The sequence below is a fragment of the Heterodontus francisci genome, chromosome 28 (assembly GCF_036365525.1).
Source record: "Heterodontus francisci isolate sHetFra1 chromosome 28, sHetFra1.hap1, whole genome shotgun sequence".
Taxonomy (NCBI): Eukaryota; Metazoa; Chordata; class Chondrichthyes; order Heterodontiformes; family Heterodontidae; genus Heterodontus; species Heterodontus francisci.
The window spans coordinates 592492-605049 of NC_090398.1; the positions used below are offsets into that span (position 1 = coordinate 592492).

Sequence of the window (12558 nt, forward strand, 5' to 3'; positions counted from 1 at the left end):
TCATAAACCAACTGGTGGCCTTCATGCTGTGGTACCGGTTGGTCACTTTGGCCCCGCCCCCTGCATTCGCCACCAAGATCCAGAAGAAACTCGTCGATTTCTTCTGGGGTAAGAGGAAGCACTGGGTCTCTGCCACGGTCCTGAGTCTCCCGATTGAGGAGGTCGGTCAGTCGCTGGTGTGCGTCCGCACCCAGGCTGCAACTCTCCGCCTTCGGACCCTGCAGAGATACCTGTACGTCGAGTGTCCTCCCAGATGGTGTGTGCTGGTGACGTATTTTTTCTGCCAGTGTCACTGCCTTCAAGACGACACGCAGCTCCCGGTGGAGTCTGTTAGCTGCGCCTCTCTGAGGAAGTTGCCTGTCTTTTACCAGGATCTATTCCGAGTATGGAACATGGTCGCTTCCAGTCAGGGCGCTCCCCCACCGGTGGAGGGGAGTGCCTCGGCTGTCCAGGCGGCCGACTCCGGCGGGCGGAGGAGTAGCCGAAGCCCCTGGGACGCCCCTCGCTGCGGGTGGCGAGAGGGCTTGGGGGCCCGGAGCGATCCCGGCTGAGCTGATCCCCGCTCGGCCGGAACTGCTCATCGGACCCAGGCCTCGAATCCCTCCTCGGGAGCCGGTCCCGCACAACCCGAGCCGCCTCTCGGAAATGCCCTCCGTGCCATTCCAATCGGCGCGGAGGGGTTTCCTGTACGGGCTGCTCCTGCACACTCTCCACTTCCTCGCCCTCGTCAGCCGGCCGGACACGCCCTGGCGGTCCGCGTTGTCATCGAGTGGCGAGTGGAAACCCCGATGGAGGTCTCTCTACGCGGGAGTCTTCCCCCTTTACATCGGGGACCCGGGGTGGAGGGTGCAGCACAGAGCAGTCCCGTGCAATAGACTTTTAAGTAGGTTCACGGACTCCCAAGCCGCCTGTAATTTCTGCGGCCTGGACGAGTCCGTGTTCCATGTATATATGGAGTGTGCGAGGTTGCAGCCCCTCTTTGAGTATCTGAAGGGGCTGCCCCTCAAGTTCTGGCTGCACTTCAGTCCCACGCTCCTGATCCTTGGGCACCCGGTGCGGAGGGGCTTGGGCCGGGAGGGGGATCTCCTCGTCGGTCTGCCCCTGGGGCCTGGCCAAGGTGGCAATTCACAGGTCCAGGTTGCGGGCCGTCGGGGGGTCCGTCCTCCCCGATTGCCTGCCCCTCTTCCGCGGTTACATTCGGGCCCAGGTGTCCCTGGAGAAGGAGCATGCGGTGTCCGCCGGTACGCTTGAGGCCTTCCGCGACTGGTGGGCACCGCAGGGACTGGAGTGCATCGTCGACGCCGAGAATGGCATTTTAATTCAGGTGTTGCCGAGCTCCTTGATAGCTATGCTCACTCTTCCGCCATTTCTCCTTTCCCATGATGCTTTTGTGCCTCTGCAGCCGGTGGTGGCGCCCGTACCACCCGATGCCGAAGGAGCTGCTCTCATATCCAGGGACGTCCCCCCGGAGGAGCCCCGGCAAACCCCAGCCACCGGACCCAGAGATCAGAGGAGACCCAAGGATGTCACCCCCGGGAAGAGGTCACTGCTGCTGCTGAAGTTCTTGGAAGTCCAGCCGAAACTTTTGGGAGTAAGTTTGCCTCTTGTTAGCTTTGATGTCGAAAAATGTCAATGTCATAAGAGCGTGAGGTACGGGGAACAGGAGGAGGCCCATTCAGCCCCTTCTCCACCCTGTTACACAGGAACAGGAGGAGGCCCATTCAGCCCCTTCTCCGGCCTGTTACACTGGAACAGGAGGAGGCCCATTCAGCCCCTTCTCCAGCCTGTTACACGGGAACAGGAGGAGGCCCATTCAGCCCCTTCTCCAGCCTGTTACACGGGAACAGGAGGAGGCCCATTCAGCCCCTTCTCCAGCCTGTAACACGGGAACAGGAGGAGGCCCATTCAGCCCCTTCTCCAGCCTGTTACACGGGAACAGGAGGAGGCCCATTCAGCCCCTTCTCCAGCCTGTAACACGGGAACAGGAGGAGGCCCATTCAGCCCCTTCTCCAGCCTGTTACACGGGAACAGGAGGAGGCCCATTCAGCCCCTTCTCCAGCCTGTAACACGGGAACAGGAGGAGGCCCATTCAGCCCCTTCTCCAGCCTGTAACACGGGAACAGGAGGAGGCCCATTCAGCCCCTTCTCCAGCCTGTTACACGGGAACAGGAGGAGGCCCATTCAGCCCCTTCTCCAGCCTGTTACACTGGAACAGGAGGCCCATTCAGCCCCTTCTCCTGCCTGTTACACTGGATAGGAGGAGGCCCATTCAGCCCCTTCTCCAGCCTGTTACACGGGAACAGGAGGAGGCCCATTCAGCCCCTTCTCCAGCCTGTAACACGGGAACAGGAGGAGGCCCATTCAGCCCCTTCTCCAGCCTGTTACACGGGAACAGGAGGAGGCCCATTCAGCCCCTTCTCCAGCCTGTAACACGGGAACAGGAGGAGGCCCATTCAGCCCATTCTCCAGCCTGTTACATGGGAACAGGAGGAGGCCCATTCAGCCCCTTCTCCAGCCTGTACCACGGGAACAGGAGGAGGCCCATTCAGCCCCTTCTCCAGCCTGTAACACGGGAACAGGAGGAGGCCCATTCAGCCCCTTCTCCAGCCTGTTACACGGGAACAGGAGGAGGCCCATTCAGCCCCTTCTCCAGCCTGTTACACTGGAACAGGAGGAGGCCCATTCAGACACTTCTCCAGCCTGTTACACAGGAACAGGAGGAGGCCCATTCAGCCCCTTCTCCAGCCTGTTACACTGGAACAGGAGGAGGCCCATTCAGCCCCTTCTCCAGCCTGTTACACTGGAACAGGAGGAGGCCCATTCAGCCCCTTCTCCAGCCTGTAACACGGGAACAGGAGGAGGCCCATTCAGCCCCTTCTCCAGCCTGTTACACAGGAACAGGAGGAGGCCCATTCAGACACTTCTCCAGCCTGTTACACGGGAACAGGAGGAGGCCCATTCAGCCCCTTCTCCAGCCTGTTACACGGGAACAGGAGGAGGCCCATTCAGCCCCTTCTCCAGCCTGTAACACGGGAACAGGAGGAGGCCCATTCAGCCCCTTCTCCAGCCTGTTACATGGGAACAGGAGCAGGCCCATTCAGCCCCTTCTCCAGCCTGTTACACGGGAACAGGAGGAGGCCCATTCAGCCCCTTCTCCAGCCTGTTACACTGGAACAGGAGGAGGCCCATTCAGACACTTCTCCAGCCTGTTACACAGGAACAGGAGGAGGCCCATTCAGCCCCTTCTCTGGCCTGTTACACTGGAACAGGAGGAGGCCCATTCAGCCCCTTCTCCAGCCTGTTACACGGGAACAGGAGGAGGCCCATTCAGCCCCTTCTCCGGCCTGTTACATGGGAACAGGAGGAGGCCCATTCAGCCCCTTCTCCAGCCTGTAACACGGGAACAGGAGGAGGCCCATTCAGCCCCTTCTCCAGCCTGTTACATGGGAACAGGAGCAGGCCTATTCAGCCCCTTCTCCAGCCTGTTACACGGGAACAGGAGGAGGCCCATTCAGCCCCTTCTCCAGCCTGTTACACTGGAACAGGAGGAGGCCCATTCAGCCCCTTCTCCGGCCTGTTACACAGGAACAGGAGGAGGCCCATTCAGCCCCTTCTCGAGCCTGTAACACGGGAACAGGAGGAGGCCCATTCAGCCCCTTCTCCAGCCTGTTACACGGGGAACAGGAGAAGGCCCATTCAGCCCCTTCTCCAGCCTGTTACACTGGAACAGGAGGAGGCCCATTCAGCCCCTTTTCCGGCCTGTTACATGGGAACAGGAGCAGGCCCATTCAGTCCCTTCTCCAGCCTGTTACACAGGAACAGGAGGAGGCCCATTCAGCCCCTTCTCCAGCCTGTTACACGGGAACAGGAGGAGGCCATTCAGCCCCTTCTCAAGCCTGTTCCATCATTCAGTGAGATCCTGGTTGATCTGTGATCTAACTCCATATTCCTGCCTTTGTCCCATATCCCTTAATCCCTCCGGATATCAGAAATCTATCAATCTCAGATTTAAAATGAACAATTGATCCAGCATCGCTTGCCATTTACGGGAGAGATTTCCAAACTTCTCCCACTCTTCGTGTGTAGAAGTGTTTCCGAATTTCACTCTTGAAAGGTCTGGCTCTTGTTTTCATTCCAAGTCCTAGACTCCCCAACCAATGGACATAGTCATTATGGCACAGTAGGAGGCCATTCAGCCCATCGAGTCCATGCCAGCTCTCTGTCGAACAATCCAGTCAGTCCCACTCTCCACCCCCTCTATCCCCGTAGCCCTGTAAGTTTATTCCCCTCAGGTGCCCGTCCAATTTCCTTCTCAAATCATTCATCGTCTCTGCTTCCACCGCCCTCGTAGGGAGTGAGTTCCAGGTCATTACCACTCGCTGTGTAAAAAAGTTCCTCCACACATCCCCCCACCCCCCCCCGCCAACTCCCCCACATCTCTTACCCAAAACCTTCAATCTATGTCCCCTAGTCCTTGTACCATCAGCTAATGGGAACAGATTTTCTTTGTCTACCTTATCTAAACCTCTCAGAATCTTGTAAACCTCTATCAAATCACCCCTCAATCTCTTTTAGGCCAGAAAAGTGATGGAAAGGGTGCTAAATAACCCTGTATTGGGGGTCCCATCACCAAGAACATATATTTTCACCTCCGTAACATTGCCTGTCTCCACCCCTGTCTCAGCTCATCCGCTGCTAAAACCCTCATCCCTGCCTCTGTCACCTCCAGACTTGACTATTCCAACACTCTCCTGGCTGCTCTCCCACATTCTACCCTCCGTAAACTTCAGCTCATCCGAAGCTCTGCTGCCCTCCCCCCGCCCCCCGTGTCCTAACTCACACCGAGTCCCGTTCACCCCTCACCCCCTGTGCTCACAGACCCACCCTGACTCCCACTCTGGCCCATATAGTACTACCTATCTCTGTAACCTCCCCCAGTCCCTACAACACTCCCCATCTCTGTAACTTCCTCCAGTCCCTACAACCCTACCTATCTCTGTAACTTCCTCCAGCCCCTACAACTCTCCCTATCTCTGTAACTTTCTCCAGCCCCTACAACCCTCCCTATCTCTGTAACCTCCCCCAGTCCCTACAACCCTCCCTATCTCTGTAACCTCCCCCAGTCCCTACAACCATCCCGATCTCTGTAACCTCCCCCAGTCCCTACAACCCTCCCTATCTCTGTAACCTCCCCCAGTCCCTACAACCATCCCTATCTCTGTAACCTCCTCCAGCCCCTACAACCCTCCGAGATCTCTGCGCTCCTCCAATTCCGGCCTCTTGAGCATCCCCCGATTTTAATCTCTCCACCATTGGCGGCCGTGCCTTCAGCTGCCTGGGCCCTAAGCTCTGGAATTCCCCCCCAAACCTCTCCGCCTCTCTCTCTCCTCCTTTAAGACTCTCCTTAAAACCTCCCTCTTTGACCCAGCTTTTGGTCACCTCTCCCTAATATCTCCTTACGTGGCTTGGGGTTAAAATTTGTTTGATAATCGCTCCTGTGAAGCACCTTGGGATATTTTACTCCATTGAAGTGGCTGTATAAATAAGGATACAGGGTCGGGCGGGAGGCCATTCGGCCCCTCGAGCCTGCTCCCCCATTCAATACGATCATGGCTGATCTACCTCATCTCCACTTTCCCGCCCTCTCCCCGTATCCCTCAATTCCCTCAGTGTCCAAAAATCCCTCGATCTCAGTCTTGAATATACTCAACAACTGAGCATCCACAGCTCTCTGGGGGAGAGAATTCCAAAGATTCACAACCCTTGGAGTGAAGACATTTCTCCTCATTTCAGTCCAAAATGGCCGCCCCCTTATCTTGAGACTGTGACACCCACCCCTCCCAGACTCTCCAGCCGGGGTGGAAAACAGCCTCTCAGCATCTACCCTGTCAAACCCTCTCAGAATTGTATATGTTTCAATGAGATCACCTCTCATTCTTCGAAACTCTATGGAATATAAGCATATTAACCTCTCCTCAAAGGGACAATTGTCACATCCCAGCAATCTGTTGCCCCCACTCACCCCCCCCACCCCCACCCCCCGACCTCCCCTCAGGGACGTGCATCCTTCCATCAGTACTGAGACCAAAGCTGGGCAGAATACTCCAGGTGTGCTTCCGCCAAGGCCCTCCACAATTGTACTCCAATCCCTTTGGCATGAAGACTAACATGACCATTTGCTTTCCTAATTGCTTGCTTGAATGTTGTAAGATATAATTGCCATTATGAATACCGTTTCCCTTGTTGTGTTCCCGGGCCGTTCAACTGTCTTTCTGATTCGCAGGTCGTCCACTTGGTTCTGGGACTGTGCATGATAACCATAACGGTGGCCTATCTTGTTTCGCAGATGAGGGACCCAATTAGACTCGGTTTCATTTGGTGGTTGGAAGTGCAGGTGGGTTGGGTTGCAGATAAATATTCGGCCGTGCCATTGACAAATGGGTTTCAATTGAGACAAGAATGGTGTGGTACATTACAGTCAGAAGATTAAGGAGAGCACATAGTTGCGAAAATATCAATGCCCTTTTTTTAATTCATTCATGAGACGCGGGCATTGTTGCCTCTCCAGACACACAACTGACGGGTCTTGCTCGGCCACTTCAGAGGGCAGTTCTGAATCAACCACATTGCTGTGGGCCTGGGGTCATGTGTAGGCCAGACCAGGTAAGGAGGGCAGATTTCCTTCCCGAAAGGACATGAGTGAACCAGATGGGCTCTTTACGACGATCGGTGATAGTTTCATGGTCACCATGACTGAGACGAGCTTCTGTAATTCAGGATTTGAGTCAGGAGCTCTATTTTAATTCCCCAGCTGCCGTGTTGGGGTTTGAATACATGCTACCCAATCATTAGTCAAGACCTCTGGATTCTTCTTTTGGGCCTCCTTATCTCGAGAGACAATGGATACGCGCCTGGAGGTGGTCAGTGGTTTGTGAAGCAGCGCCTGGAGTGGCTATAAAGGCCAATTCTGGAGTGACAGGCTCTTCCACAGGTGCTGCAGAGAAATTTGTTTGTTGGGGCTGTTGCACAGTTGGCTCTCCCCTTGCGCCTCTGTCTTTTTTCCTGCCAACTACTAAGTCTCTTCGACTCGCCACAATTTAGCCCTGTCTTTATGGCTGCCCGCCAGCTCTGGCGAATGCTGGCAACTGACTCCCACGACTTGTGATCAATGTCACACGATTTCATGTCGCGTTTGCAGACGTCTTTATAACGGAGACATGGACGGCCGGTGGGTCTGATACCAGTGGCGAGCTCGCTGTACAATGTGTCTTTGGGGATCCTGCCATCTTCCATGCGGCTCACATGGCCAAGCCATCTCAAGCGCCGCTGACTCAGTAGTGTGTATAAGCTGGGGATGTTGGCCGCTTCAAGGACTTCTGTGTTGGAGATATAGTCCTGCCACCTGATGCCAAGTATTCTCCGAAGGCAGCGAAGATGGAATGAATTGAGACGTCGCTCTTGGCTGGCATACGTTGTCCAGGCCTCGCTGCCGTAGAGCAAGGTACTGAGGACACAGGCCTGATACACTCGGACTTTTGTGTTCACAAAAGTCTGGATTGCAAGTCCATGAATATAACCACTCTGCTGTTGTACCGAAATGGGGTCAAGAAGCAAGTGGATCCGGGGCAAAAATACACAAATCGCCAGAAGTACAGACAGAGGTTAATTAATTCCAGTGCACAATTCCGGTCTCCATATCACACTGGGAGTTACTGTGCACAGTTCCGGTATCCATATCACACTGGGAGTTACTGTGCACAGTTCCGGTCTCCATATCACACTGGGAGTTACTGTGCACAGTTCCGGTCTCCATATCACACTGGGAGTTACTGTGCACAGTTCTGGTCTCCATATCACACTGGGAGTTACTGTGCACAATTCCGGTCTCCATATCACACTGCAAGTTACTGTGCACAGTTCCGGTCTCCATATCACACTGGGAGTTACTGTGCACAGTTCCGGTATCCATATCACACTGGGAGTTTCTGTGCACAGTTCCGGTCTCCATATCACACTGGGAGTTACTGTGCACAGTTCCGGTCTCCATATCACACTGGGAGTTACTGTGCACAGTTCCGGTCTCCATATCACACTGGGAGTTTCTGTGCACAGTTCTGGTCTCCATACCACACTGGGAGTTACTGTGCACAGTTCCGGTCTCCATATCACACTGCGAGTTACTGTGCACAGTTCCTGTCTCCATATCACACTGGGAGTGACTGTGCACAGTTCCGGTCTCCATATCACACTGGGAGTTACTGTGTACAGTTCCTGTCTCCATATCACACTGGGAGTTACTGTGCACAGTTCCGGTCTCCATATCACACTGGGAGTTACTGTGCACAGTTCCGGTCTCCATATCACACTGGGAGTTACTGTGTACAGTTCCGGTCTCCATATCACACTGGGAGTTACTGTGCACAGTTCCGGTCTCCATATCACACTGGGAGTTACTGTGCACAGTTCCGGTCTCCATATCACACTGGGAGTTACTGTGCACAGTTCCGGTCTCCATATCACACTGGGAGTTACTGTGCACAGTTCCGGTCTCCATATCACACTGGGAGTTACTGTGCACAGTTCCGGTCTCCATATTACACTGGGAGTTACTGTGCACAGTTCCGGTCTCCATATTACACTGGGAGTGACTGTGCACAGTTCCGGTCTCCATATCACACTGGGAGTTACTGTGCACAGTTCCGGTCTCCATATTACACTGGGAGTGACTGTGCACAGTTCCGGTCTCCATATTACACTGGGAGTTACTGTGCACAGTTCTGGTCTTCATATCTCACTGGGAGTTACTGTACACAGTTCCGGTCTCCATATTACACTGGGAGTTACTGTGCACAGTTCCGGTCTCCATATCACACTGGGAGTTACTGTGCACAGTTCTGGTCTCCATATTGTAAAAATATTGGTGCACAGGAGAAGATTCCAGAAAGATTTACCAGGATGATACTGGAACTGAGAGGTTTTACCCATCAGGAAATAATGAACAGTCTGGGCCTCTTGTCTCTAGAATAGAGAAGATTGAGGGGTGACCTGATCGAGGTCTTTAAGATAATGAAAGTGTCCGATCGGGTAAACGTAGAGAAGATGTTTCCACTTGTGGGGGAGACCAGAACGAGGGCCCATCAATATAAAACAGTCACTGATAAATCCGATCGGGAATTCAGGAGAAACTCCTTTCCCCGGAGAGTGGTGAGAATGTGGAACTCGCTCCCACAGGGAGTGGTTGAGGTGAACAGTGTCGATGTATTTAAGGGGGAAGCTGGGGAAAGACACGAGGGAGAAAGGAATAGAATGATATGGTGTTGGGGGTGAGATGGAGAGGAGGTGGGAGGAGATTCTTATGGAGCAGAAACAGGCCTGTTTCTCTGCTGCTGATATGACACGATGCCTTGTGATATAACCCAGGTGTATAGATCAATTATGGAGGACCCCAAATTTGGGAAGGTACAAAGTCATGTCCAAAAATAAACGAAGAACAGCCTCCCATTTCGACATTATGGTTCCTAAGTTCCGGACGTCCTCAGAGCCAATGAAATACTTGTTGAAGAGCAGACAGTGATGTTAAAGTAGGAAATGCGGTAGCCAATTTGTGCATGGTAAGATCCCGGAAATAACAATGAGTCTACCAACCAGTTCATCTGATCATGGTGAAGTTACTGGCGGGAAGGATCTTGGCCCCAAGACCAGGACAAATTCAGCCCACACCTTCTACAGGGCCAGGGTGTAACATCTCATCCCCAGAATCGACACGTCTGACAGTGCAGCACTCCCTCAGTACTGACCCTCCGACAGTGCAGCATTCCCTCAGTACTGACCCTCCGACAGTGCAGCACTCCCTCAGTACTGACCCTCCGACAGTGCAGCACTCCCTCAGTACTGACCCTCCGACAGTGCAGCACTCCCTCAGTACTGACCCTCCGACAGTGCGGCACTCCCTCAGTAATGACCCTCCGACAGTGCAGCACTCCCTCAGTACTGACCCTCCGACAGTGCGGCACTCCCTCAGTAATGACCCTCCGACAGTGCAGCACTCCCTCAGGAATGACCCTCCGACAGTGCAGCACTCCCTCAGTACTGACCCTCCGACAGTGCGGCACTCCCTCAGTACTGACCCTCCGACAGTGCGGCACTCCCTCAGTACTGCCCGTTCAGGTCCCTGATGTCGGGTTTGAAGCCATAACTTGATTACTTCGAGCGGAGAGTGCCAGCTACCGAACTATTGCTCAAACTTGGCCAGGGGAGAAAGAAGGGGTTGGAATTGAGGAGTGTTCGGTGTTTGTTGCAGACTGTTGGAGTATGAGACCTGATGGAGGGTCCATTCTGTGTTCCATTCCAAGGAGCAAGTCCAGCAATATCAGTGAAAGGATCAGGAGTTAAGTGTTAAAACCATGAGCACAGCTGGTGTTGGATTGCCTGAAAGCATTTAGTCAAACTCAGTCCGCAATGGGCATTAATTTGTTCTTTTGCAGATGTGGGCGTCGCTGACCAGGCCAGCATTTATTGCCCATCCCTAATTGTCCTTGAGAAGGTGGTGGTGAGCTGCCTTCTTGAACCGCTGCAGTCCGTGTGGGGTAGGTATACCCACAGTGCTGTTAAGAAGGGAGTTCCAGGATTTTGACCCAGCGACAGTGAAGGAACGGTGATATAGTTCCAAGTCAGGATGGCGTGTGACTTGGAGGGGAACTTGCAGATGGTGGTGTTCCCATGCGTCTGCTGCCCTTGTCCTTCTAGTTGGTAGAGGTCACGGGTTTGGAAGGTGCTGTCTAAGGAGTCTTGGTGCATTGCTGCAGTGCGTCTTGTAGATGAATTGCTTTCACCAGGGTACCTGTGCCATATCTTCTCACTGTATTTCCTACATTTGCAGTGCCTCGTATCGGGAGTGCTGTCCATTGTGGCAGAAGACAGGCCAACCATCAACATGGTAAGGATGTAGAACTATTAATGGAGGTTACTCCCCTACAGAGTGTAAAACAAGGCAATGGGTGATCAGATATGAAGTGCATTCAAGACTGAGATTGGGATTGCAGGGTAATCAGAGCTGTTTTTATTCGTATATTCAGACTGTTATAATCTGTCTAAATGGGTTCAGGTGTTGGGTTTCTACCAGATGTCTATCTATTTACCTTCCAGGTATTGCCACTCCCCGTCTCCCTCCCTCTCACTGTCCATCTCCACTCCCCGTCTCCCTCCCTCTCACACTCCATCTCCACTCTCCGTCTCCCTCCCTCTCACTGTCCGTCTCCCTCCCTATCACTGTCCATCTCCACTCCCCGTCTCCCTCCCTCTCACTGTCCATCTCCACTCCCCATCTCCCTCCTCTCACTCTCCATCTCCACTCCCTGTCTCCCTCCCACTCACTCTCCATCTCCACTCCCCGTCTCCCTCCCTCTCACTCTCCATCTCCACTCCCCGTCTCCCTCCCTCTCACTGTCCATCTCCACTCCCCGTCTCCCTCCCTCTCACACTCCATCTCCACTCTCCGTCTCCCTCCCTCTCACTGTCCATCTCCACTCCCCGTCTCCCTCCCTCTCACTCTCCATCTCCACTCCCCGTCTCCCTCCCTCTCACTCTCCATCTCCACTCCCCGTCTCCCTCCCTCTCACTGTCCATCTCCACTCCCCGTCTCCCTCCCTCTCACTCTCCATCTCCACTCTCCGTCTCCCTCCCTCTCACTCTCCATCTCCACTCCCCGTCTCCCTCCCTCTCACTCTCCATCTCCACTCTCCGTCTCCCTCCCTCTCACTCTCCATCTCCACTCCCCGTCTCCCTCCCTCTCACTCTCCATCTCCACTCCCCGTCTCCCTCCCTCTCACTGTCCATCTCCACTCCCCGTCTCCCTCCCTCTCACTCTCCATCTCCACTCCCCGTCTCCCTCCCTCTCACTGTCCATCTCCACTCCCCGTCTCCCTCCCTCTCACACTCCATCTCCACTCCCCGTCTCCCTCCCTCTCACTGTCCATCTCCACTCCCCGTCTCCCTCCCTCTCACACTCCATCTCCACTCCCCGTCTCCCTCCCTCTCACTGTCCATCTCCACTCCCCGTCTCCCTCCCTCTCACTCTCCATCTCCACTCCCCGTCTCCCTCCCTCTCACTGTCCATCTCCACTCCCCGTCTCCCTCCCTCTCACTGTCCATCTCCACTCCCCGTCTCCCTCCCTCTCACTCTCCATCTCCACTCCCCGTCTCCCTCCCTCTCACTGTCCATCTCCACTCCCCGTCTCCCCCCCTCTCACACTCCATCTCCACTCCCCGTCTCCCTCCCTCTCACTCTCCATCTCCACTCCCCGTCTCCCTCCCTCTCACTCTCCATCTCCACTCCCCGTCTCCCTCCCTCTCACACTCCATCTCCACTCTCCGTCTCCCTCCCTCTCACTGTCCGTCTCCCTCCCTCACACTCTCCATCTCCACTCCCCGTCTCCCTCCCTCTCACTCTCCATCTCCACTCCCCATCTCCCTCCTCTCACTCTCCATCTCCACTCCCTGTCTCCCTCCCACGCACTCTCCATCTCCACTCCCCGTCTCCCTCCCTCTCACTCTCCATCT

At 54.6% G+C, this 12558-nt stretch overlaps 1 protein-coding gene across 3 annotated transcripts in view; it reads left to right on the forward strand.

The window, feature by feature from the left end:
* Nucleotides 1-12558, forward strand: part of LOC137385069 (high affinity immunoglobulin epsilon receptor subunit beta-like) — a 98349-nt gene that overhangs the window by 30424 nt on the left and 55367 nt on the right. For all 3 annotated transcript variants that reach the window (XM_068059807.1, XM_068059806.1, XM_068059808.1), the window contains 3 exons: nt 1403-1591; nt 6284-6394; nt 10880-10936. In XM_068059807.1, coding sequence (XP_067915908.1) covers nt 1403-1591; nt 6284-6394; nt 10880-10936 — 357 coding nt within the window. The remainder of the gene's footprint in view (nt 1-1402; nt 1592-6283; nt 6395-10879; nt 10937-12558) is intronic.